The sequence below is a fragment of the Leucopleurus acutus genome (assembly GCF_964270905.1).
Source record: "Leucopleurus acutus genome assembly, chromosome: 3".
NCBI lineage: Eukaryota > Metazoa > Chordata > Mammalia > Artiodactyla > Delphinidae > Leucopleurus > Leucopleurus acutus.
The window spans coordinates 134,224,534-134,251,772 of NC_139145.1; the positions used below are offsets into that span (position 1 = coordinate 134,224,534).

Genomic DNA, 27,239 nt, shown 5'->3' on the forward strand with positions numbered 1-27,239 from the left:
GACCAGGGATCGAACTCGTGCCCACTGCAATGGAAGTGCAGAGTCTTAATCACTGGACCACCAGGGAAGTCCCACTCCTCTCTATATTGTAACTTCCTTGAAAGCCGGACCTCTAATTCATCTCTGTTCTGCACCATGACATCTTTTGTGTGCCTTTTGCATTTGGAAGAGTTCAATGAATATTTGTTGAATGAATGTCTATCTCTATATTCATTCTCTGTTCTTTATACCTTCCTTTCTGAGTGAACAGTGTGCAGGTTAACATTTGAGTAGAATAATTCCTGTTGCTGGGGCATAGCAGGTGAGTGTCAGTCAGAATGACTAGATGATTAGATTTGAGCGACTGTTACATAGGTGGGTTTCCTGATCAGACACTATAAACACCCTTAGAGTCACCGTATTTATCATCGGGCTTTCCCTAACAACTGAGCATGCTAATTTCTCATTATTCTAGAGCCACTTTAAGAGCTATGGAAATTGGCTGGAGACTTCATTCATTTTTTGAAGCATTTATGTGATAGATTAGAACTAATTTAAAGAAGAGGAGCAAGTGGTGCTCTGCAGGGAGATAATTCCTAGTCTCTTTTTGACCCTTTGAATGATTTCTCTAAATTAAAAGCTCCAAGTTTATTGGCAATCACTGATTTAAGTACAGAAACTCAAACATTTCATGTTTCTCTGTGCACTAATTAAAGGGCTCTATTTAAATGGCAGAGCTGTCCTGATGCCAATGATGACAAATCAGAATCATAAAATTTTGAACCTGGAGAGAATTTACAGATCATTTAATCCAACCCTTGCATTTTATAGGAGAGGAAACAGAAGCTGCCACACATCTAGAGGCAGAACTGTCACTCCCACCCACCTGGTCCAGGGTCCTTCAGCCTCAAGAACAGCACGACTATGGGCAGTGGGGGGATGCTGACGATTACAAATATGGGTAATGTATGTCGTCTTCAGCAGTACATATGGCTAAGGCCATGGAAGGAAAATGAGACAGTCCTCCATCCTGAAGGAAAGATAAAAGATGGCTCATTCTCAGGAGTGTGTCTAGCCAGATTTGTTCAGAGACTGGCCAGAGAAGCCCTGTGGGCCTAGCTGGGCTCCCAGGTATAACAAGACTGCCCAGTGAGTTCTTAACCATGAGCCAGACACCATGCTTAACACTCAATCCTCATGGGCTGGATAAACCTCACAACCCACCTATGAGATCAGCATCATTATCTTCATTTTACAGATGAGGAGACTGAAGGTGGGACAATTAAGAGATGTGCCCAGGGTCACATACCAAGGTCACTTATTAATATCTGAGCTGGCATTTGCCTTCACGTCTCTCAAGGTACCAAGCTTATGTTCTTAACCAGGGATGACATTTGAGTAGTGGCTCCCTGGGGACACTGGGGACAGTCTGCGGCCTCTCTGGGCAAGCCTGCGCTGCACTGCTCGTGCTTTCACATTTCTGTGGATACCTGAGCTGCCAGGAGAAATTCCGCATGCCTGGATCAGCCCGGCCTTCCGACACCAGGCACAAGCTACACAGAGCCAGCCCTGGGTGCAGTCATTCTCTGTGCTAATACATTCCTTGTGGAGAGACTCTGCATTTGTTTAGAATTTGAACGTGAGAATGGTAAAGCTGGAAGGACCTTAGAGATTTGGTGCACTCTCCATGCTTTAAGAAGGAAAAAACAGAGGTCCAGTTTGTGTTTAAGTCTTACTCATTCATCCAACACGACGCCGGTGCCTATGCACCAGGTATGCATTGGGGATTCAGCAATAAACAGGGGCTCACTCTGGTGCCTTAAAGCCGTGTTAAGTTGGGTCCTACCTCCGCCAGGAACGCTTCTCCCTCCAGCCTCCATTTCTCAACAGCGCCCGCTCTACACTCAACTCCACTGCAGAACTCGCCCGGCAAGGCGGGGGACGCGTAGTCTCTGCTTACCGACCTTGCCTGGGCGCTGGGGCCCCGGAGCGGGCCCTCCTCGGCCGCGCTGCGGACCCCGGAGCCGGGCAGAGCGTGATGGGGCGCAACAGCTGCGGGCTGCAAGCGGCTCTCCCCGCCCCGGCCCAGCCCCCCGCGTTGGTTGGGGGCGGCGTCCCCTGGGCCGGCTCCGGGTCCCGGCCGCGGACGGGGAGGGCCGGCGCCGGTAGCTCGGCTGCCGCCCGGGAGCGAGCGTGGGGTCGCTGCGGCGGGATGGGGTGGCTCCGGGCCCGCCGCCTCGCCCTGCTCGCCGCCTGCCTGGGGCTCTGCGGGGAGCGCGGGGCGCTCGGAGGTACGTGCCCCCCAACGTCCCCTCCCCGTCCCTTCCCCGGCCGGCCACGCGCGGAGCCCGCTAGAAGAGGGGGGGCGAGGGCGGGCGGCTCGGGGGGCGTGGATTCCCCTGTACTCCGGGGCCCTCGGGAGACGCCGCGGCCGGGTGAGCCCTACGGCGACCGCGACTTGGACTCTCAGGCAGGGCCTTCGGGCAGCCGAGGTCGGGGTCCGCTCGGCTCTGAGCAGTGCCTGTGGCTCCTCCGCGGAAAACTTGCGACTCCCGCCCCGCGAGGCCCGGTCCCTCGGGTCCCGACCAGTTCGCGAGCCTCGGGGGCGGGCCCTGCGCCGACCTCGGCACGGCCTTCGCCGCGGATTGGGGGTTTCAGGGCCGGACTCTTGGTGTCCCTCGGACTGGCAGAAGGAAGGCTTCCTGCTGTCCTCCCTTCTCATCCTTTTCAGCTCCTACTCGGGCCCTTTCTCGGCTGCACGTGACTGTCACGGGGGCCTTAAACTCCTCGCCGAAATTCTTGGGTGGCTGGCCTGTTGTTCCCTAGATCCCTCCACGCTTCCGCTTATATTTTCTGGACCTACTTCGCTGGAAGTGCTTTACATTTCCATGGCGCTTTTCAGACGTCAAAGATGACTAATAAAAGCATAGTTATTGAGATTTTTTACATAACTGAGCTCGACACTTGGAAGTACCCCCCTGCCTCCGCTTTCTGAGATTTACTTCAGTTTAACAAAAGACTTTTCGAGACCAGAGAACAGACTCTCAATCAAAGGCCTTGTAAATCTTTGTGGCATTCGAATTCAATTCTGAACGCTTATTTACTTCACTTAGGCGATTTCACCAGGAGCTTTGGAGTAACATTCCGGTGGTGGGTGGAGGACGCCTCGCTCTCACCCTTGCGCGGCCCTCCTTCCAGCTCCAGCAGCAGCTCTGCGCCAATCCTGATGTTTGGGGGCCCTTCCGAGCTCCTCCCTCTTTATCTTCCTCCTTTCTTCCTGGTTCTTCCTCTGCCCCCTCCCCGGCCCCTTCCTGGCCTGGCGTGCAGGGTGGATCGGGTACTAGGGCCCACGGGTGGGGACTCTGTGACGGTGGCTTTGAGAGGGAAGCTGCTGGTTGCAGGCCGGGGAGATCTGAGAGGGCAGTGAGTGGCATTGGGGGACAGACTGGATGGCGATGGGGCCTGAGCCAGGGATCCAAGTGGTCAGTGTAGAGAGATGGAAAGCCCATGGCTTTGGAGTTAGGTGGACTTGGGCTTTAATCTGGGTGCCACCATGCATTCTCAGAGTGACTTTGGAGAAATTACTTTACTTCTGTTGGTCTTGATGTTGCATTTGTAAAACTGGGATGATAATCACTTCTTCAGAGAGACTTGAATAAAACAGGTGTAAGACCTGCTTGGGAACTACTTGATAAATGCTCATTTCCCTCCTTTCCTACTCATTACTCTCCTTTCCTCTTCATCTGTGCAGTTAACTTGGGCATGAGGCAAAGAGCAGCAGGTTAGGTATGCATTGAGGGGTACAGAATGTGGTTAGAGGAGAGTTATTGAGTAAAGGATCACATAGCATATATAATTTAACATATATACTGTTCTTCACCCTTGGCACTAATAGCATGACAAATATCAGATACCGAGGTCTCACCAAAAGCTGCTTTGGGGCACTTTTCTTGAATAGCCAGTTGTGGAATCTAAATTTAGGTTTCTTCCTTACTTCCTTGGGTGACTTAAGCTGTTACTTTGAAGACTGTCAAAGCCTTAGGTGAATGCTGCTTTCAGTCCTTACAGGACACAGGGTGATGTGTCCTCAGGGAGTCTCACCACAGCAGGAAGTCACCTTTGTCTGGTAAGCAGATTGTCTCAGTAAGAATATCTGTAGCACACACCCCCAGTATATCTCTATTTGTAAATCAAGTCTCAGTACTACTGTCACTAACAATTTTCTCAAGGTATAATATACTCTTAGCTCTAGACCCATGTTGTCAATAGTTCAATGATTTCTCATTTTTTGACTACCTTCTTATCAGATCTCGTTAGTGTATTATTGCTTTGACCTTGTAACAGGGCTAATGAGCTCGTACAGAAAGAGGAGAAGGGCCACCACCACCAGTTCCTTTGCATTTACTGGTCCTTGCGTTATTTGTATATATCTTTAATGTATGGCTTGTCTGTAGGAATTGTTTTAATCAATTGATCCTTTTTGTGAGGGTTTGTTTAATTACAGTGAGATAATATAATTGTAAACCCAGTTAAGCAGGCAAACCCGCGTGTGGTGTGTCACTGAATGGAGAAAGAGAGAGGGAGTGAGGGCACCACTGTCCATCCTTCCACCTTGTAGAACTCGCGCTACTCCCCTAGGGAGACTTGTGTACCCAGCAGACAAGACACACTGCCAGTCTCACATGCCACCTGTGGCACGATGCCAATCAATCTGTAAAGCAGAGATGAGTAAAGCCTCAGTTCTTATGTTTTAGACTAAAATAACCCATGAAGTTGTAATTACATTTCCTTCTGGCTCTGCAGTGACTACCTTGGCGCGCCACTTTGTCATTTCTGCCTGAAACTGTGGCGCCCAAACCCAAAGGCTTCCGGTGGCCCGAGAGCCATGGTGAGCCAAGCAACGGTGGTGTGGCAGGAGGTGACGTGGAGTGAGGGAGCTGGGAGCTGGGGCCTCCACACCCTTCACAGTTGTTGTGCTGTGGGAATAAATAGGTCCCAGGATGGCCCAAGTGGCTGATTTTTCCAGGGAAGTCAGAAAGTCCAGGTTTTTAGTTAAAATGTCTTTTATTACAATTTAAAAAATTTAATGTAAAAATAGAACTCTAGAGGCCATACAAAGCACAAACAAAACTCATGCCTTCTGCTTCTGGGGTCATTTCTAATGCTACTGCTTTATTTACCTCTGTATTCTGTATACTGAGTCCAGTACCTAACAATGATAGGTGCTCAATAAATACGAGTGACTGAGTGATAGAGCACCCCTGGGGATTGTGGTAGGCAGAATAATGTCCACCCAAAGAAGTTCACATCCTAGTTCCTAGAACATGGAACATGTTGCTTTACATGGTGAAAGGGACTTTGCAGATGTGATCAGATTGAGGATTTTGAGGTGGGGAGATTATCCTGGATTATCTGAGTGGGCCCTAAATGCAATCATAGGGGTGTTATAAGAGGGAGGCAGGAGGGTCAAAAGAGATGATGTGATGGAAGCAGAGATCGGAGTGATGTGATGGCTGGCTGGGGCCCTAAGCCAAGCAATGTGGCCGTCTCTAGAAGCTGGAAAAGACAAGGAAACAGATTCTCCCCTAGAGCTTCCAGAAGGAATGCAGCCCTGCAGACACCTTGATTTTAGCTCAGTGAGCTCCAGAAATGTAAGACAATAAATGTGTGTCATTTTAAGCCATTAAATTAGTGGCAATGTGTTATAGCAGCGATGGGAAGCTTATAGAGGGAGTGTCTGTCCTAGTAAAAGAGATCATATAAAGGGCCATTTAGTTCTGATGGTCAGAAGATGGCAGTGCCATCAGAGAGGAATGAGGAGCTGGGAGCTTTAGGGAAGGTTTTGTTCCTGTGCGCAGTGAGCCTGGCTCCAGCACTCACTCCAAAGCCTGTGGCCGGGCCTGGAAAACTCCCAGACAGAGGGGTAGCAAACATAAAAATATATAAATGTCACATGTGGAACATTTATGATAGGACATAGGCTCTGCGGTCACTAAGGAGGGAGTTGTCAGCTCAGCCAGGGGTGGCTGGGGACGAGGACAGCCTCACTGCTTCATTCCAGGAGGTGCTACAGCAATCTACAGCATCTGCAGGAGTAGCTCCCCCTGGAGTTGTGCGGGACGCAGTCTGCCTGACCATTTGCAGCAGGCCTAGAGACTGCCCCATTGAGAGGGGGTATGGGCAGGGCAAGTGCTGGTTTTCTCTTTGCAACCTGAGCAGTTGGCATGGAGACTGATGTTTGGGGGATGAATGAAAAATGAGAGGCTGGTGAATCCTGTTCTGCATTAGCAAGGATTCCAGGGCTGTGGATTGCTCAGGCTCTACCTGGAAACCTAAGATTTCCATCGTCACGGTGGCCCTGGGCCTACTACCGGCTTCTCCCACACCCTCCCAAATGTGTCAGCAACACATTTAGCATAGAGATGTGATGCCAGGGACCCCTCCCACCCTTCCAGTCAACTGCCCATCCTGCAGCCGTGGAGCAAATATCTATTCGCTCATTGATTTTCTTTCCCAACTTAAATTTTAGTGGACCTAACTCTCGTGGGAGAGACTCTTAAAACTTTCCCTGTTGGGATTTGCTTTCAGTGAATAGAGGAGGTCAGGTCTCCAGGGCATGTTAGATGTTTGTGCTAATTTGTTTCAAAGTTGTAAGTTTTCTTCTTAGACTGCTCTGGATAAAGTTAGTTATCTCTTGAATAAATATTCAACTTCAGTTTGACAAAGCACACGCCCTCGATACCATAGTAAAACACTGTCGAAACACTTAAGAATAGATTTGTGGGGTGAAATGTGGCTTTCCTTTCCAAGTGAAGTTATTCCACTCAAACGATACAGCATGAGTAAGAGCTGTTTTATAATGTTAGCCCTCCTCTTAGGATGTCATCTTAGGAGTTTGTATAATGCAAGTACTCTAGCAGAGAACTTTTGTTTTGTTGCTTTTTATTTTAATTAAAAAAAATAAGCTTCTACACTTATGCTATATCATCTGTAGAACATATTTGGAAGAAAATCAGTACATAAAAAGGCACGAAATAAAATTAACAAAAATACTGTATTATGAAAAAGCAATTCTAATTTTCAGTGAAAGCAAACAGTTCTGAAATCTTTCTTTGAAATACTGTCCTAATTCGTTTCTACCCTACTCATGTTTTGCCCTCACACGGTCACCAGACTGATCTTTCTAAAACACAGAACCGATATGTCTTTTCCCAGCTAACACCATAATGCTTCCTTACTGTCTGCAGAGTAAGGTTCAGCCTTCTTAGTACGGTTTGTAAGCTGCCCCCCACCCCCGTAAGTGGGACCCTGCCCATGGGGATCCAGGTGGTCCGTCAGCCATTTTCTCCCCAAACGTTCATTGAGAATTTCTTGTTATATATACACAGCAAAACAACGCAAAATGAAAGCTCCCCTCCCAGAGTCCGCCTCTTAATAAGTGGCTACCCAGCCAGAAATCTGCAAATTAATCTGGATTGCCCCCTTGGCCTCTTCTTCCCTCTTGTGACAGTCCCACTTTTTAAATATCTCTTGAACCTATCCACCTACCCCCCTGTTTGCTTCCCCACACCCACCATCCCCTTGAGTCCATTCTCTGCCTTTCAGCCAGAGTCAGCTTCTAAATTGCAAGCTGACCATCTCATTTCCCTCTTTGATCCCTTTACGGCCCTCTTTCGAAAGAGTCTGAACTCTTTAGCTTGGCTTCCAGAGCCATCATTTACGGAGTGCCTAATGTGCCAAGCAGTGCTGGGTGCACTGCCAGCTGAGCAGTGGTCGAGACCCCAGAGTCTTATATTCTGTTTGGGGTGGTGTGGTATTGGGGCTGAATAATAACCCAGAAAACAAATTAAGAAGGTATCAGATTATAATAAGAGCCTTGAAAGGAGTAACCAGGCACTGGGTATGTGCGTTTGCAGGCAGGCATGCGTGTGTGTGTGTGTGTGTGTGTGTGCGTGCGTGACTGTACACACTCACCTGGAACTGAAAGTTCAAGGAAGGCCTCAGATGGATGCAGTGGTGTTTGCCCCTGACCCCTCTTGCCTCTGCAGCTTCTACCCTGGCTGCCCCCTCCTTATACTGTGCTCAGCCAGACTGGGCTTTTGGTTCCTTGCAGTCACCTCTCTTCTCTCTCCCCCCCCCCCCTTTTTTTCTCTCCTCTTCCCCTGCCCCAGCCCTCACCAGCTCTTCCTAGCAGCCAATGCCTTGCCTGAAGCGCCTTTCCTCCCTCCACCCTCCTTGACAAGGCCCAGTGCTTCTGTTGTGGTCTGCATTTCCCAGTTAATAATCAGGCAACTGTAATTGCTTTACTTACAGTCTTTCTCAGTCACCATTGAATCCCCAGGACCAAACAAGCTGTATATGTAGACAGAATACGCACATGGCATGGGACACTGAAATCTGCCAGGGAGAGACACTTAATAGTTAGATCGCTCCTTCTCTCATACCGCCACTGGACACACATCAAGCTTCTGTTGTACCAACTTTCTGCTATCGCTCGGATACCCTCTTCCTTCTGAGCAGCTCTCTCCTTGGATAGATTGCAAGCCCCTTTGTCTTATTAATTCTCCAAACCAACCTGTGATAGTACCTGGCACATAGTAGGTGCCAAAGAAACTTAAACACAAAACCAAAATCAAACAAAAAACCAGAAACATATAGTTTGGAGGAAGGAATGGGAACCAATTCTAAGATAGATAGAATGAATCATATAATTACCAACCTGGAAGAAATTACAGAGAAATAGTTCTTAACTTTCATGCAAAGTATCTTACCCACCTCACTGCCAAACCTTGGTTTCTATTCAAACCTTTCACCTTTTATCTAAGCACACAAAACCAGGAAGTTGCTCTGATTTTTGTTCAACTTGATTTGCTACCTTCCTATAAAATGCCCAAACACACCTTTTCCTTCACTGCAGGTCGAGATCGCCTTTCTTTTTCTAGGAACCAGTTTTACTTGTGCTTCTATTGCCTTTTATTGTGATTTTGAGGCATTTACTAGGGGCCACAAAAATTAGGCTCAGTTTGGAGGTTTGTGAGGACCCGAACTGGCTTCAGGCTGTCAAACCAGAAGTTTTAAGCCTGCTTCCCTGTTTTTCCCCTGAGGCAATGGAAATTTCTAGCCACCAGCTGACTGGAATTGATTTAGTGCCAGAGGTGAAATGTGGGAAAATATAGGGATGTTGTTTATTAAGGTTACTTAGTCATTCTCAGCAGTAGATTTTATGATTTAGAAAACATTTCCTGGTTTTGAAAACTTAACAATACACCCTTTAAGTCTGTCAGAAATTGGAGTGGGGGGATTCAGTAATGGGAAGGCCAGGAGGATAAACTAGGATAGCTAGTGGGTTTGTAGCTGCTTCTTTAAACTGTATGACCATGTCCCTACATTCTAGTTTTACTGAATTTAATTATTAATGGCTGTTTTTAACGAGAGAACGGGGGCTTATACATATCTGAGAAAGTCTGTAAGAGATCATGTTCATCTCTGTATCAACCTCATATCTTGGTAAAAACACTGGCTTGGTGATTGGGAATGCTTAGTTTTTGTCTTAGCTCTGTTTCTAATTAACTGCTGACTTTACATAAGTCCATAAGCTTCTTTGGGCCTGAGTTTACTCAACTATAAAATGAGGGTTTACTAGGTTAGTTCAGTTTGGTTCAGTAAATGTTTGCTCGCCACCTGCCTAGCTTAGACTGGATTCCCTAGAGAGAGAGGCTTAGGGAGGGATTCTTGTGTGAGTGAATAACTGAGTGAGTGCTACCAGGAGAGAACTGGAAGGAAGTGAGGGAAGTAGGGTAGGGCGGGAAAAGAAACCAAGCAAGGATGTGGTCTCATCTCAGCCTGATCCCAGAGAAAGCTCTGAAATATGAACAGCAACACAGTTTTCTACATACTTTTCTACATACACCTCTTTCAGTCATTGGCTGGAGGTTGTACCCCGGGACAGAGGGTATAATTTCACTGAAATTTCTGGATAACACAGTTAATCGGCTGGAGGATGCGTGCACCAACCTGTTAAAAGCAATCTAAATGGGACACCAACAAAATCCATCATACCACCTGTGTGCCAGCCACTGTTCTAGGTATTGGAGAGAGGAAGGTAAAAAAAATATGGTCCCTGATCATAGGAAACTTATGGACTCGTGCAGGAGCTAGACGAATAAACAAGTAATTTTAATACACCATGGTGAACGCTAGGGCAAAGGAATGCGCAGTGTGGTAGGAACAAGAATGAGAAGCAGACATTGCAGGTTGGGATCCTCAGGAAGCAGAATCAAACATGGAGATGAACACGCAGGAACTTTATTAGGGAATGTTCCTGGGAGCAAGATTTGAGGAAAGGAAGAGAATAGAAGAGAAGGGAACTGGTTTAGGAAGAGGAGTCAACCTGCAATGTAGTCTCAATGCAAACAGCTGCATTTGTGGGGAGCTCTGAAGATGCTGGGGCTACCTGCCAGCAGCATTCACAGCAGCCAGGGTAGAAAGAAAGTCCTTTGTTCTCGAAGGGTAGTGGGTGCATCACGGAATCCACCACAGTCCATCCCTTGCATCACCTGGATCCACTTCATGTAAATCCTGGGAACAGTACCTGAGTGATAAGCTTCATGTTCCTCCTTATCCAGTGATTCCTTTTACCCTCAACTGGTATTTCTGCTGGTCTCAGTGGCCACCTGATGATGTGACTCAGACCTTCATCCCCGAGGGTTCTGAGCTCTTGTCAACACACTCTTCTCAGGACAGGGTGACTGCGTTTATGTACTGACTGCCAAAGAAGTACCAGGAGGCATCCAAGGGGACCACATGGACACCCAACCTACTTTTCTGTGAGCCCGTTGTGTAACAATAGTTCTACCCCCTCCTGATGACTCAGGCTCAATTACCTGCCAGATGAGGCATGACTCTTCCTGCCTGCTAGTTCCTTGATATAGGGAGACTGAAATGTCCAGGCAGCAGCTGTAACTTATCATATAGAGAGAATCTTGTTGTGTCCCCTGGTAGAAGCATTCCCCTTTGGAAGCCAGGAGCTTTGAAACCGTGGATTTATGGTTGATGGGGATGGGAACACAGATTCCTTAAGTGGGTCACTGAGAGTGACGGTCAACAAGGCCACTCCTCGTCTGCCCCTTGTTCTCAGACCCACAGCTTATACTTCTGGAGACATAGCAGGAGGTGTGTAAAGATTTTTAATTTAAAGACCGTGTAAAGATCTTTCACTTAAAGTGTAGATTATGTCCTGGAGGGTGGAACCCCACCCTGATAGAGTATCGCTTCTGAGCTGGTGATTCAGCCGTACCTTTAGCAGGCTGTTCCCACAGTCTCTCAGGCCTGCAGCTTCAGGGGTGCACTATGTGATAGGACCAGCGGGTCTCAGGGTCTTAGGCCCATCGCCACACCTCCTTTGGAGTAAAGGGTGTGCCTTGGATTGACGTGATGCTATTCGGCATCCCGTGTTAGTGAATTAAACACTCCAGAAGCTCTCAGAGTGGTGCCTGGTGCCGGCCTGCAAGCAAGAAAAGCAAATATATACCCAGAGTATATGTCTGTTTTTGTTGAAATGAATCACTGGCTATTCCAAGAAGAAAGGGTTTCATTGACATCACCTTGTCGCCCCTCTTTAAGGGATGCTAACCTACTGGGGATTTGGTGTTGGACTCTGTGAGAGGCACGCTGGGCATTCAGCAGTAGCATCGCTAGGGAAGCCTTGGTCAGAGGGGGCCCAGGCTGCTGGGTGCAGGCATAGACTCCTCCCTCACCACCCTGGCTACTTCATCACGCACCCATTGTGTCAGCATAGGGCTGCCGATGACAGAGGCTGGCTGATGGCAACTGGCCAAGTCATTTTTTCTGCCTGGTTGTTTTAGTGCCTGTTGTGTGGTGGATGTTTCCTGGTGGGCATTAACATGCAATATAAAGATCTTCCCGCTTCCTGCTGACACTCACGCGTCTCTCCCAGACCTCCTCGGCCCTGCTCTTTCAATCTTTCTCATTCCAGACTCCTGACCATCTGGGCGGGCTGTTTGCTACTACGTATCCATCTTTATTTATTCTAACCTCAAGCCTCTTCTCTCTCCATATAAAGTGGGCGATTAGGTGTACCACTCACAGTTCTACCTTTTGGAGAGTTTTCCCTCAACCCTGTTTTTCATGGCCACTGCTAAGAGGAGCTGTAGTGCAGTTGGAGTCCCTTTTCAGCTTGCATGCATGTGGTGAAGCTGACTCAGCCACGAACCAAGCTCAGGTGTTTTGCCCTTCCACCAGCTGGTAATAAGGGGTTTCTCCATGCAGCCAGTTGCATGAGCTGAGGATGCATTCGTGCTGGCGCAAGAATGGGGATGACATGGCGCTCCAGGCCACCATCTCGTTACACCTTCTGGTCCTATTCATGCTCGATCCAGGATGTACCACTACCATCCCTTGAATCTCTACTTTCACCATCCATCCGTCAGAGCAATTCTGTCGTGTGTGTCTCACTTAGAGTGGGTCACCGCACTTTCTATGCTTCCAGGATCCACCTTAGCAGTGAGTTCACACCATTTCCAGCAGTCTGTGCTAGCATGTTATATCCTGCATCCCTCGAGAGTGCCCCCAAATCTAGTATAAACTCCCCCTTTTTCAACTTTATGTTCCTGCCCCCTTGATCAGGTACCCTCAGTCCCATGTGCATTCCCCCAGCTGCTGGCACTACATTCTGGGTAGGTCCCGCAGCTCCATTAGGGTCTCGTCCTTTTCCTCCCATATCAAGCCCAGCATGTCTCCACACAGGTTATATCATGACTTAGGCTTTGTTTTTGGCCTAGTGGTCAGGAAGAGAGATGGGAGTGTATCTTCAGAGGTGACATGTTCCTCGTGGGGAGAGGTTTCTGCATCCGCTTTAAGCAAGGGGAGTATCACCTTAACAGGGTGACAGGTCTCTTCTTCAGGCTCAGAGGGTTCAGGGGGGCCTAGGGACCCAGGATATTTGAATGCACCAATCCAGATGTCCCCATTCCATTTGTCAAGGTTCCATTCTTTACCAAACAAGGCCATAGACTTGTCAGAGGTGGCCTGACATGGTTGGAACTTTGACTTAGTTTGATGCTGAAAATTCTGATGACTAATTCCTGGGTGGGAGTCTCAACTTGCCCTGCCCACCCACTATAGGAGATAAGAAAGACTTTATGTACTACCGTGGAAGCCCTTTGGCTTTCACACCTGGCTTGTAATTGTCAACTAATCTCTCCTAGTTTTTCCTTATCTTTTCCAAAGCTTCATTCAGACTTAGCAATAGACTCCCAATTCCATTGTCCTCATGGTTAGTACTTGCCCTATATTTCTCATAGGTTGATATTTCAGCACTGGCTAATGTGTTCCCTTCCACCGTTACACCGGTTCACCGCCAGTGACTTGGGATGAACCCCTGTGGAAGGGAAGGAAGCAGAATTGGGTAGATGGAGAAGTAGATTTGCAGTTCAGTTTCAGTGGAAGCCTCGACCAGCCCCCTTGAGAGTTCTGAAGAGGGACTGACCCATCAGAGGTATCCTGAGTCGGAGCAGGAGAACACTGAGACTTTATTTCCCCACAACAGATCTGTGGGCTACCCCAGGAAGCAGGTGTGGGCTTGTGCAAGGCAGCTATCTTTGTCAGGGTCTCTTCTGAAGGGAGATGACAATATAAATGGAATAGTCATTGTGTAATAACTTTACTAACTTTTTTTTTTCCCCAGCATCTTTTTATGGTGAAAGCTATGTGGGGCTCAACATCATAGAAGTTTCCTCTGAGTTATCTCTTCAATTAAAGTTTCAAACCAGCAAACCACAAGGATTACTTTTTCTTGCAGCTGGGGAAAATGACTACTGTATGATAGAACTTCTATCAGGAAACTTACGGGTAAGATTAAAAACAAAATCTTTAAACATGTATAAGCCTTTAGTTACTGGAGGGAAAAACAGTGAGAGAAAAGAGAACAAGATAGCTATCCATTTGATTACTGTTATTTCACTAGAATAAAATCAGGTGCTATATGTAAGTGTTGAGATCTTTTCCAATTTTATCAGCGTGTCTTAACTGTTCCAACTCTGAAATTTTTTTCTTTTTTTCCTTTTTTGCGGTACGCGGGCCTCTCACTGTTGTGGCCTCTCCCGTTGCGGAGCACAGGCTCCGGACGCGCAGGCTCAGCGGCCATGGCTCACGGGCCCAGCCGCTCCGCGGCATGTGGGATCTTCCCGGACCGGGGCACGAACCCGTGTCCCCTGCATCGGCAGGCGGACTCTCAACCACTGTGCCACCAGGGAAGCCCCCAACTCTGAAATTTTTTAACCTCAATATGTATTCCATAAATGTGGGAAGAGTTTCCATGGCCAAGTTTCTCTCTTTCTCTTTGTGAATAGCCTTGTTTACTCAATAAAACACTATGAGATGAGATTAATTATGATTCTTTCTCTTTCAGGTGAGAGTTAATTTGGGGACAGGTGAACAAGGGCTCCTTTCTGAGAAAAGACTTCGTGTGGATGACTTGGTTTGGCATTTAGTGGAATTGTACTGTTTTAAGGATAATATCTCTCTGGTTATTGACAAACATTATGAGATGACTGGCCAGATCATCGGCGGGATGCACGATTTGCACTGTCAGTGTGGAATCTATGTAGCAGGCCACGGTGGACTTGATGTCCCGTGCCTAGATGGAGAGATCCCCAATTTCCGTGGACGTATGGAGGATGTGGTGTTTAACCAGAGGGAGATCCTTAACATCCCTTAGATCTTACCCTGGTTTTAAGGAAGTTTATGAGGTGTCACTAGGATGCAATGATGAATTTTTTGCAGCGGAGGATGAAGCCATCAACTTCTTTAGCTCCAGGTCCTATGTCTCCTTCCCAGAATGAAGGGTGCAAGGGGATGGGCTATTTGAATTTGCTTTGCAGACTGGAACTCAACAAGCCTTGCTTTTATTTCATTCAGGTAGAGAAGGAGATTTTGTTGCTTTGGAAATAGTTAAAGGTTTATTGAAGGCTCATGTAGGAAGGAATAAGAGTAACACTCTGCTCTCTTCTTTTTGCTTAGTTAGTGACAACCAGTGGCACGTTATTCAACTCAGATTCACTGAAAGGTATCTGGACCTGATGGTGGATGAACAGGGAGTAAGGACATGGCTGCCTTTACAAAGCAAACCGTTTGTATCTGAAGGCCCTCTCTTCGTGGGAGGTCTTGATAGCCTCAAGGGAGAAGTTAAAAGGTTAGAACTTGCCTCTGTGCCTAGGAAATGTGCTCAAGGAATCTCTTTCAAAGGGTGCTTAAGAGGCTTGGAAGCCAACTCAGAAAAGAAAGCATTAAAGGATGCCCTATTTCCAAAGATATATCTGCTGGGTGTAAAATGAAGAGTGGTGATAACAAAAACCCTTCTGTAACAACCACAGAAAAGCTGCTTCAGGCAGAAGTTCCCCTTTCCACGGCCGACCCTGAGGTAGGCAAGCCTATTCTTCAAGAAGCCAGTAGCTATTTCTTGGTTCTGAATAACTTGAAGGTCCAAGAAGGTGGGCAAGCCCTACTGGAACAAAGGCATATGAAGGTGGATGTGGAGTTGAATGATTTGGGTTTCCATCAGTCTCAGATACTATTTAAAATAAAGGAGATGCCTATTCGTGGGTTCCTTCGATTAGATGTTTCCCCCGAACAAGAAATGGAAAAGGCTTTTACTCTGTTAGATTTGGGGCAAGGAAGGGTTTGGTATGTCCGTGATGGTTCAGAAGAACCTAGGGATTATTTCACATTTTCCGTCTCTTCCAACAGCAAGAAGGAAGCGCCATTATATCTTCAAGGACATGTTTCATATGTGTTTAACATTATTGCCGTTCCAGTAAATGATCCCCCAAATCTTAAGCTCCCCGAAGGAAACTTGCTTCTCGTGTTTGAGAACTCTAAGAAACGACTGACTCCAAATACCATACATGTGTCAGACCCAGACACAGATTCCTTGAGTCTTAGTTTCTCAGTTCTTGCAACTTCAATTCAGATGCTGGGTTTTTAGAAAACACCAGTGATCCTGGGAGAGCCATTAATGGTTTTACATATGGGGATTTAAGAGATGGCAACATTTTGTATGTGCACAGGGGCCATCGGAACTCCCGGATCCTTCTGAGAGCAAGTGATGGAGAGCTGGTTAGCAATACAGTGGTGTTACGGGTCATGGCTGTTCCTTGGGACTTTGCAGTGGCCAGTAGAACCAGTGTGGTCGTACGGCAGGGTGGCACGGTTCTGATTACACAGAGCAACTTGTTGGTGGAGGTTAATGGTGAAGGCCCTGAGGTGGACACCCGCTATGTTATCACTCATCCACCTCGGTATGGCCAGGTTCAGTGGCAGGGGTCAAGTGGCGAGTGAAAACAAACTAGTACCTTCTCTCAGCGTTCTGTTGATTGGGGTCAGGTCCGGTACTGTAGTAAATTCAAAGAATTGCAGCTAGAAAATGTTACGGATCACTTTTAAGTTAACATAGAAGGAAAAAGCAGTGAAAAGCTGATGTTTCTGGTTATGGTACAATGGCTGAAGTTTACCCTTCTGAAAAACGTTCCTCTTGAGATCAGTAAAATAAACAGGCACGTATTGAATTCTGATCACTTGCAGGCTGTGACAGAGGGTGTGGAAGTAGCTGAGAGGGAACTTCATTTTAAGTTACTGACCCCACCTAAGAAAGGAAAATTGCTACTTGGCACAAAATTTCTAAAAACAAACTCAGTCTTCAGCCAACAAAATGTTACAGACTCTAAGATAAGTTATGAAACCACAGGGAAGTAGGCCCAGGGCACATTCACAAGACACTATTAGGTTCTTGATGGTTGCAGAACACATGGAATCAAAAGATTATATGTTCAGAATAAATTTTAAAGCAGATAAGAGGCGCATTATGGTAATGAACAGAGGATTATTTGTAAAAGAAGGAGAAGAGAAATTAATCACAAAATTGGAGTTATTTGCTCAAACCTCGGACAGTCAGACTTTCCAGTATAAAATCACCAAGAGTCCTCAACATGGGAAGCTGAAACTGACTCGATCTTCAGATTCTCTGGGAAGTCATGACAGTATCACCACATTCACTGATCAAGACATCTTGGGTGAGCGGCTCATGTACGTGCACGATGACTCTGGGACCCAGCGTGACGAGTTCCTCCTCATGGCCTCCACCGCAGGACCGGGCCAAGAGGGAGTGGCCAGGGATTTTGATACAGAGCATCTGTCTACAGAAATTAAAGTCACCGTTTCTGTGGAGTTAAAGAACGATGAGAAACCAGTGTGTGCGGTGGATAAGGTCTTTCGCGTCGTGTGGAACGGCCAGCGCTTGTTGACCCTAGCTAATCTCTGTTACCATGACCCCGAGGCAGAATTTGATGATGGGCAGTTGCTCTACACCCGGTGGGGCATCCCGAATGGGGACTTGGTGCAAGCCAGTGACCCGACTCAGAAACTCTACCAGTTCAGGCAAGAAGACCTGCGGGAAGGGCGTGTGCTCTTCAGGCATCAGGGCGCAGACTCGGCCCGCTTTGTGCTGTTTGTGACAGATGGCGTCCACTACACATCGTCCCTCCTCGAGATCAGTGTGTCAGATCTCTGTGTCCGCATAGCCAACAACACAGGACTGCTGGTACAGAGAGGAAAGGACGGCAGCCTCACGACAACCAACCTCAGTGTCACCACAAACCAAGATGTCAGAACAGACCACGAGATCAAATTCCACATCCCGTGTCCCCCAAAGCATGGCAGAGTGCTGGTCAACAGCTCAGGGCCCAGCTCATTTTCCCTGCGTGACTTGAAGCAAGGACGTGTGATTTATAGACACGACGGCAGTGGCAGCTTCGATGTGTTCAACCTGACGGTGAAAGTTAAAGATACATATTTAGAAGTGGGCGTGTACGTGCAAGTGGACTCGGAAAGCCACCAACATCACACCCAAATTTTGCACAGCAAGACCCTTGTGGTTGAAGAAGGAAAACCAGTAAAACTGAGTAGAGGAAGGCTCTTGATTTCTCTCCTGGTATTTGGAATGACTTTGAAAAAATGTAGATGCCATTGAGAAGAGAAGCTAGGTTTCATGATTTTGATACTGCTAATTGTGCTATAGGGAGAAATGGAATATAAATGATCCTAAGCCTCATTTTAAAGCTGTGTGCACGTGATCACACGCGTATGCATGTATGTTTGGTGTAGGATGACCTGAGAAGGAGGACGGAATGTATATATTATAGTCAATGAAGAGGTCATTGCTTTTTTCATTTGTCACGGCAACACTGCCAGTATTTCATTTGGTCTGAGTTACATTTGTAATGCGGTGAAGCCGGGTATAAACGAGTAGGGTAATTTAACAGACATAAAAAGGATCCCTAAAATAGAAGAGGATACTATATTACACAGTTTATTTCCTTAGCTGTGAATGTGGCCTTGTGTAATTTCTTGAACTTGATGGATCAAATTGGCCTAGACCAGTGGAAGGCCAGGGGTGAGACCTCAGACCAGAAGCTGCCTGGTTTCCTGAGGCTCCAACTTGGAAGCTTCCAGTAGCATAGCCCTGCTGCTGAGAGTCAGGAGAGAGTAATCTGTGCAAGGTATGTAAACTATGATTTATGATAATTGGCCACAAATGCAGGCTATTCTGAATCTACCCTCAGGACTGCAAACGAGTTTGCCTGCTTGCTAAATACAGCCGATAACATCAATAGAAATGAATTCAAATCAGAAGCAGTTTACTAAATAATGAGTTTTGACTAAGAGAATACGTGGCCTACCAGCTTTCCTCAATTCTTTTTCAGGATCTTAGAGAGTTAAAGTTTCACCACAAGGGGGCGTATATAGTTCAGTGACTATAAATCAGTAACAATGACAGTTTTGAGATGGATTTTGCTGAATCCGTAAAATTAAATGTATATTGAAAATACTGAACTAGTTTAAAAATAAGCTTTCCTCTAAAGTCTTGCAATTTCAGTGAGTAAGCTGCTATTTCTTCTACCATCTTTTATTCCTTCTCCTTATACCATTTTATTTCTTTCAGCACAACTTTGAGTCCTAGGTCTCTTGCCACTGTGAATGATGCCTTGTTAGTACATTAGTAGCTGTTCAAATGTTGCTTTTCCTTTGTGACCAGGGCTGAAATTCAAAATAGTAGCATGGTCACCAGAACAGACCGGGGCTTAAACTGTGTATCTGCCTGGATGGTAACCTAAGCCATTTGTGGACGTTAATACAAAACAATTTGGTTCATCAGGGGTCTTGACTCTTTCATGTGTTAATGTTTTTCTTTTTGTCTGTGTGTTGTGAATGTGCACTCAGGCTGGGCATGAAGATGATATTCCGTCAGAGGCAGTGTTCATTGTTAGAACTCTGCCAGTGCATGGATACCTCCAAAGATCTTTATCAGAGGAGGGCAGCTTGGGCACAGATGAAAAGTCACCTTTGATTTTTACACAACAGGACATTGATGATGGTTCTATCCATTATGTACAGACAACTCCTGACCAACAACAGGACTGTTTTTGACTGGATGTGATGAATGGCTTCCAAGCTGTGAGTAGACTTGAAATCTTGGTGGATATTGTCCCTAAGTGGATTCCTCTGGCGGTACAAAATTTCACAGTCCAGGAAGGTGGTTCCAAAGCACTTCCAGAAGACTACTTCAAAATTCCAAGCAAACATTTTGAGGGACTTGACTGTGAATTCGTTCTACTCAAACCACCAAAACACGGTTATGTTGAAAATTCTCATTTTCCAAGAGTAAAGCTAATGAAATTTACCAGGAAACAGGTAATAGCTCTCAGCTGATACGTTTGGTTTTGGGTATGTTAGATAAGAGAAAAAACTTGACTATTTATCATTTAGATCATGGACTTTCGGGAGTGATGGGACCTTAGAAGGTATCTGGTCCAACCTCCCAACAGATGGAGAAGCCCTTCCACAGTAACCCCATAGAGAGGTCATCTAGTCATTGCTTAAAGATCCTCAGTGATGGAGAACTCACTGCTTCCTGAGATGGGCCCTTCCAGTTTAAAGACGCTCCAGTTGTTAGAAGTTTCTTTATGCTGAGCTGCCACTTAGAAACTTCTGCTCCTGGATCCTGGCTCTGGTAGCTCACAGAACAAATTATACCTCCTTTCATAAAAGCTCTTTAAATATTGAAAGGAAAAATTATCAAAGTCCCTTGAATTTTATCTTCTTTAGGTTAAAGAACTCTAGTTTCTTTAGCTTTTGCTTATATGCTGTAGGTTTCTAGCCCCTGCACCATCCTGGCTGCCCAGTTCTAGAGGAGCTCCACACCATCCCCTCTCAAAGTATAACACCCAGAGATCTAATACAGGCATGCTTCAATCATTAGTGGATGTTTTCATTCATTCATTCCCTTATCAATCAGTGCTTACTCTGTGCTGTGCCCTGTGCTAAGCATAGTGCTGTCAGTGGCTGAAATGGCGCAGTCCCTGCAATCAAGCAGCTGGACACAACTGACAATCTGGTGTCCGATAAGCATAAAATAACCAGACTTAACTTTGGGCTGCTATCAGGTTTCTTTGCTTTGGGTTAGAATGGTATTATTGTGATACTTTGCTTTCTTATCATGAATAAAAGAATGATTTCCATCCTTTCTTTTTAAATATTGCAAAGTAGCTTGCAGATCCCCATTATTTCCTTTATAAGTTCCGAGGAATACACACTCTTCAGGTTGGAAACCATGAACAGCTACCTAGCATCTTTGGGTGTCCTTGTCCAGTTCGCTAAGAACCCATGTGTGCTGCTTCATTTTACTTCTGAGGATTTCACCTCATCAAGTGACTTGAATCCATTTACTAAAAACCTACTCTGTTCAAGTTCCTGTGTGAGGTTACCATGATAAGTAGACATATTCCTTGCCCTCAAGAAATGCTGTGGGGGAATCAGGCACGTGAACTTTAATATAAGGCACACTCTTCTTATCTTTCATGTAGCACTTTCACAGTGGTACTGCAGGAGTGCAGAATGGTCACATTTGACTCTAACTGAAGCCTTCACAGAGGGAATAAAGTTTAAGCTAGACTTTGAGGAGAGAGAGACAGAGCAAGGACATAATGGAGGTGGAGACGGAAAACAAAGCAACGCAAGCAAAGCAGACTGCAGGGCCAAGGGCATGGAGGCACTGAAGGGCGTGGTTCCTGGGGGCTGCGGAATGATCCACAAGGCTCTAGCACGCGCAGAGGAGTGCCAGAGGGTGCTTGGGGCCAGACTGCACAGAGCCTTGAGTTACACGTCAACAGGGTTAGACTTAACCAGCTGGTGTTAGGGAGCCATGGGGAGAAGCGGAGATTGCTGAGGGTGGAAAAGACCTTAGAACTCGGTGCTTCTCAGCTGGGGACCCAGGGAAGGTGATTCCTTAGTGACTACGTGCAGCCGTCTCTTAATCATAGCTTCCCTCTCAAAGGCTGGACAAACTGTCCGAGATAACCACTTGCTCTCGTGTGAGCTGAATTTAATTCTGTTCACCTCGTGCACTCTGGGTGAGAGACTGAGCACTAACTTTTGGTTCTGTCTTAGCCAATTCATTGTTGTCTGTGCTTTGTAAGAAGTGTATATTTAAGCATGGTTGGTTGAAATCTGTGTCAAGCGTGTGTGTTCCCTGTAGTATCCATGTTATCGTGTAGCCTTGTTCACAGTCAAGGCTGTGTGTTCCTGCTCTTCAGATGAGCCCTTTACACTTTCTCTTCCTTTAGGACTTCTGAGGTCTCTAGGTTTTGAGACATGAGCATTTTCATGTACGGTGATAACCTAACAACTCGTGGCTGTAACCTTGAGTGACTCAGAGAAGGAGAGCGCTTGGCCATTTTTGCCCTTCATTCATTCAGCGGTAGTTTTTGAGTGTCCATTATGTGTCAGGTATCCTAGTTCTAAGTACTGCGGATAAAGCAGTGAACTAACCCAGCAATAATCCCTGTCCTTATGGATCCTTTCTCCTAGTGGGGGAAACAAGGAGGCAGAGAGAGAGAATAAATAAAATAAATAAGTGAATTTATATAAATAAGATAGTTGAACCAAGGTTAGTGCTATGGAGAAAAATAAACCAGGAAGGGGAGATAGAATATGCTGGGGACTTGAGCGGTGTGTGTGTGAATGTTCAGGTTCAAATAAGGTGGTCGGGGGGACTCCGCTGAGAAGGCAGCATTGAGCAGAGACCTGGAGGAGGTGATGGATAGTGAGCTCGGTGGGTTTAGAGGAAGAGCATTCAGGCAGAGGGACGAGCAAACAAACAGCACTGTGGGGGGAATAGTGTGACTAGAGCTGCACGGGCGGGCGGTGGGCAGGAGGTGAGGTTAGGGAGGTCCAGCATGGGAGGGCTTTCGACTTCACCTTTGACCCTGAGTAATGGGAGCGGGAGGATGTAAACAGAGAGGGGACGTAATATACCCTGAACATGACTGATGACAGGGGGCCAAACACTTTTTTTTTTTTTTTTTTTTTTGCGGTACACGGACCTCTCACTGCTGTGGCCTCTCCTGTTGCGGAGCACAGGCTCTGGATGCGCAGGCTCAGCAGCCATGGCTCACGGGCCCAGCCGCTCCGCGGCATGTGGGATCTTCCCGGACCGGGGCACGAACCCGCGCCCCCCGCATCGGACTCTCAACCACTGCGCCACCAGGAAGCCCAAACACTTTTTAATCTTCTAAGATTTTCTACAAGTTTGTTATCTACTTTAATTTCAAATCAGCAGATTTGTTTTAGTATTAGAACTAGGAATAGACAAATTCCCACCAAACCTCTTTGCCTTTAGATTAATACCTACTAACTGATAGTTTAAATATTAACGTGGTGGGGGAGGTACCACTTCATTGAGGAAATGATGTGTTTCTCCAGGAGAGATAGGAAAAGGTGACTGCTATTTAAATGCTATCTTCCTAAAGCATATTAGGTTAGAATTTCTCCTGTCCTCTGATGAGTGCCATCTTCCACATTTGTTTTCCAATAGCTTAAAGCAGAATGTTCCAGAAACATGTGGTCAGGCCTACGGTCTGGAATTCCTCTTCCCACGGAACTCCAAAGAAATTCTCATGCACCTGTGTTCAAGTGACCACAACATTCCCCTGAGACTGTTCATGAACTTTTCAACTCTTGTCAGAAACACCTCTGAGAGATCAAAAGTCTTTGCTCAAAGGAAGTGCGCCATAGGACTAGGCAAAGTTGAACTGTTAAAAATGTTGGCTCTATTTTATCAAAACAAACACAACCCTGGAGACTTTCTGAGAAGTTCAACTACTCCTGTCGGGCTTTAGAAGTTCTCTTCTGTTGTATTTTTGGGTCACATATTCACTGAAGCCAAGTTCCCTCTAGCTTTAAAATTCTCCTTGTCTCTGATTTCAATGCTGAGCTCTTCCGTATTTCCATCAGAGCCTTAAAGACATGGAAGGCGTTCTGATCAAATCAGTGGCTATCACAAATCCAAGAGGAATTTCAGAATGGAAATTAGAAAGATGAAATCTATCAGGGATAAAAAATTAACATTTGCATTTTGGTTATTACAGTGAGAGAAATCTGGCTTGACAGAATAATTCAGTTCCAATATATTTCATTATACTCTGTCCTCAGGAGATGTATGATAGCTAGTTATGGGTAGCATCTGTTAAGAGATACACCAGAAATGATTGTATTTTGAAGGAGGAGGGGCAGGGTTAGGAGGTAGCAGGTGTAACCTTGCATACAAAGAGCAGTTAAGGGAATGATGCATGCTTAGCTCAGAAAAGAGAAGTTTGGGGAAACTTAATAGTTGCCCTGGTCCATATGTCTCCAAAGAACAGAAATCCAATCAGTGGGTGAAAACTTCAGAGCGTAAATCCGACATTCTGAATTGTCCAATAAAACAATCCACAACTTCAAAAATTAGTCACTCTAAATAAGTAGAGTCTGAATTTTAACGGGTATTACTCCATTGGAAGAAAGGGTGGAGTATGTCACTTACAACACATTTTAGGGTTAGAAATAGCCTTTGACCTCAGGTCTTCTGATAACCAGTCCAGCATTCTCTTTACTACCTCACATTGCTTGATCACTCTGCCCCTCATGAAACTTATTTCTGGGATGCAGCACTGCTTCATAAAAATTATACCATCCATCATAATTTGCACTCTGATTGTCAGAATCATACTTCATGGGATGAACACATGCTTCTGTGTTTTAGATATAAAAAAATCAGGATTTCTTTTAAAGCATTTTTTCATATTTTTAAATTATATTTCAGTAGTTTGGTGAAATTTTGTTGTTGGTTACAGGTAGAAAATGAATTGATTTCCTATGTTCAATGATGATAGTGAGGACCTTCTTGACAATTTCACCATCTTTGCAAATAGCTCAGAGCTTGGAAAACAGAGTTTGCCTCAGACTCTTTCTGTGACTGTCAAATCAGTAAATGATGAGGCTCCAGTAATAACAGCCAATAAAATCCTCCAGGTAAGTGCTCCACGCTTCTGGATTTATCATAATAACATAGAACTACCAATTTGATTTTCTTTTGTGGTATTTCTACTATTAAATAATAAGATATATGACTACGTATGTATACTTGGCATATTCCTCCTGGTTTTAAATAAATGCTAGTTATTACCAAGACATTCTGTTGGTTACGGCTTGTGCTATTCTAACCGAGTAATCTTAAATACTGTTTTCTAAGTGGCAAAGGATCTAGACCACCAAGCTACAAGATGGTGCAGCACACCCGTGATGTCTGGCTGGTGGTCGACACAAAGAGAAAAAGAGTCTTTGGTGAGAGTGGTGGCCAGGTAGGTGACAGGGAGGGACAGGAAGAAAGCAAGGAGAACAACAAAGAAATGAGGAACTGTAAGCCTTTGACCTTAATTATAAAACACCCCAGCACCAACTAAATGATTGTGCAGGCATACTCAGGAGCCCACCAGGGGCTAATCAAACTAGAAAATTTTACATTGTTAAAAATCACTGGAGTTTTTTTTTTTTAATTAAAAAAATTTTTTTTTGGTTGCGTTGGGTCTTCATTGCTGAGTGCGGGCTTTCTCTAGTTGTGGAGAGCGGGGGCTACTCTTCGTTGCGATGCACGGGCTTCTCATTGCAGTGACTTGTTGTGGAGCACGGGTTCTAGGGTGTGTGGGCTTCAGCAGTTGTGGCACATGAGCTCAGTAGTCGTGGCTTGAGGGCTCAGTAGTTGTGGCTCACAGGCTTAGTTGCTCCACAGCATGTGGGATCTTCCTGGACCAGGGATCGAACCTGTGTCCCCTGCATTGGCAGGTGGATTCTTAACCACTGTGCCACCAGGGAAGTCCCAATCACTGGAGTTTTTAAAATCTGTTTTTATTCGCTCAAAATAATTAGATCTCGGAATAGGCTTTTTAGTGCTTTTAGTTATATTACAGCTCGGTTTGTTATGCAGCCTCTACATTTTAAGGGAAAAATTAGTGGTGTTTGGACCTTTGGAACTTGTCCCTTTATCTTTTAGTTTACTTCACAGTCATTACCCAGGTAGCCTGGGGATGGTGTGTTCCAGCTGGTCAACCTCGTGGGCTGCCCCCCGCTGTTTTCAGCTGCCTTTCTCCCTCTCCTCACACTTATTCTTGTTGTATTAATACCTATTGACTCATTCTCAGCAAAGCGATCTAAGAAGTAGGCTGCAGACCAGCGTGATGAATTGTCGGTGTCAATTATTATTAAACACAGTTATAAAAGTTTACATTTTTTACTGAGTAGAGTACTGGACATCTTCCATATTGGTGTCGTTTTCACAGCCCTACAAAGGAACTGCTGTGATTATTAACCTCGTCATAGATGGGAGCACTGAGGCCCCAGGCTGTCACAAGGGAAGGTGTGGATTTGAAGCCGAGTGTGCCCAAGTCTGACTCTCTTGCCATTGTGCTCTGCCACTTCCCCCATTACCTGTGACTGACTCAAGCTCTCTCAGTGCATCTGTGTGATCAGGGCTGTCTTGTTAGTAAGAAAAAGTCTCTGAAACTAACATACCATTGTAAAGCAATTATACTCCAGTAAAGATGTTAAAAAAAAAAAAAGAAAAATAAAAGGAAAACAGATCTAGAGATAAAAAAAAAAAAAAAAAAAGTCTCCAGAGCTGTTGTGCCCTTTGTTTCTACTAAAGTGGACTTAAGGGAATAGGTCTGCAGCAGTTGTACTGACATCTGTGTGTTTGCCCAGGAGCCTCGGCAGAGGATTTGGGCATTTTGCTGCATGATGCAGAACTGCAGGATGAGAGAGATCCGGGGGAGGGACCTAGGATCTAGAAAGATATGGGAGAAGAGCTGGAGTTGGCAGAGGGAGAGGAAGAACAAAGAATTAGGTAGTGAACTCTCAGGCTTCTTTATGGAAAGGAATTGAAGCCCCACTGTGGGCTTGGAGGTACCATGGATTGTAAGATGCACCATCAACTTCATAATAGCTTTATTGTATTTAAATGTACCTGTCGATTTAAGATGTTCAGAACATTGAATTGTAAGGAGAGAAAAGTGTAACCTAGACTTTGTTTCTGTCTTCCCTTAAAATTAGGGAAATACAGTCTACCAGGAACCTTGAACTTACTCAGGCAGTCTGCCCCGACCTCTTCCCCCATCCCTGATACCAGAGTGTTTCTCTCAAGAGAAAAAGGAAGAATAGCCCGGAGTAGGAGCCATTTCCTCTTTTCCTATCTTCTTCCCTAGATAGCCTGGATCCAGGCCAGGAAGGGTACAACTTTTGAGGGATGTGGTCATTTGACACTGGCCCTTTCTGAGCTTATTCGTTTATTTATCGAGTAAGAAATTCATTTCTGTTTTGAAAGTTCTGGATTAAAGTTAGGAGACCAGAGTTTAAGGCTTGTAAACTGCCCAATTTAAGCAAAATTTCTCTGGGTCTCACCTTCCTCAATAGCAAAACCATAAGCAGGTTGCAGGGTAGGGTGTGTGAGTGTGTATGTGTATGTGTGTGTGTGTGTGTGTGTGTGTGTGCGTGTGTGTGTCTGTATGTGTGTGTGTTTTCCTTGGTCATCTGTCAGTCCTTCCCAGTTCTAATATCCTGTGGTTTTTATGACTGTAAACCTTGCTTGACACTCTCTGGGTGAAGCTGCGCTTAGACGGATGGAGGGAGTGTTGAGCCTTTTTCTATTGGATGGACGTACTCTGGTATACACTGGGGGAACCTTTTCTCTTTGACTGAGAAACATATGAATAATTTTGGTTTTAAAGTCCGTGTGTCTAAAATCTGGAGGTGACTAGGTACTATGGTAGGATATATTAACTAGTCATGTAAACATGTAGAAATAGTTTTGGTAGGATTTG

General features: G+C 45.7%; 1 protein-coding gene across 1 annotated transcript in view; it reads left to right on the forward strand.

The window, feature by feature from the left end:
* Positions 1 to 2,017: 2,017 nt before the first annotated feature.
* Positions 2,018 to 27,239, forward strand: part of LOC309959925 (chondroitin sulfate proteoglycan 4-like) — a gene marked incomplete at both ends in the record, with an annotated part of 63,926 nt that continues 38,704 nt past the window's right edge. The window contains 16 exon segments of the mRNA XM_082836477.1: positions 2,018 to 2,077; positions 2,079 to 2,133; positions 2,136 to 2,270; positions 13,685 to 13,848; positions 14,408 to 14,701; positions 14,703 to 14,837; positions 14,841 to 15,297; positions 15,300 to 15,950; positions 15,953 to 16,332; positions 16,336 to 16,437; positions 16,441 to 16,734; positions 16,736 to 17,983; positions 19,273 to 19,476; positions 19,480 to 19,743; positions 24,222 to 24,248; positions 24,250 to 24,399. Coding sequence (XP_082692603.1) covers positions 2,018 to 2,077; positions 2,079 to 2,133; positions 2,136 to 2,270; positions 13,685 to 13,848; positions 14,408 to 14,701; positions 14,703 to 14,837; positions 14,841 to 15,297; positions 15,300 to 15,950; positions 15,953 to 16,332; positions 16,336 to 16,437; positions 16,441 to 16,734; positions 16,736 to 17,983; positions 19,273 to 19,476; positions 19,480 to 19,743; positions 24,222 to 24,248; positions 24,250 to 24,399 — 4,620 coding nt within the window.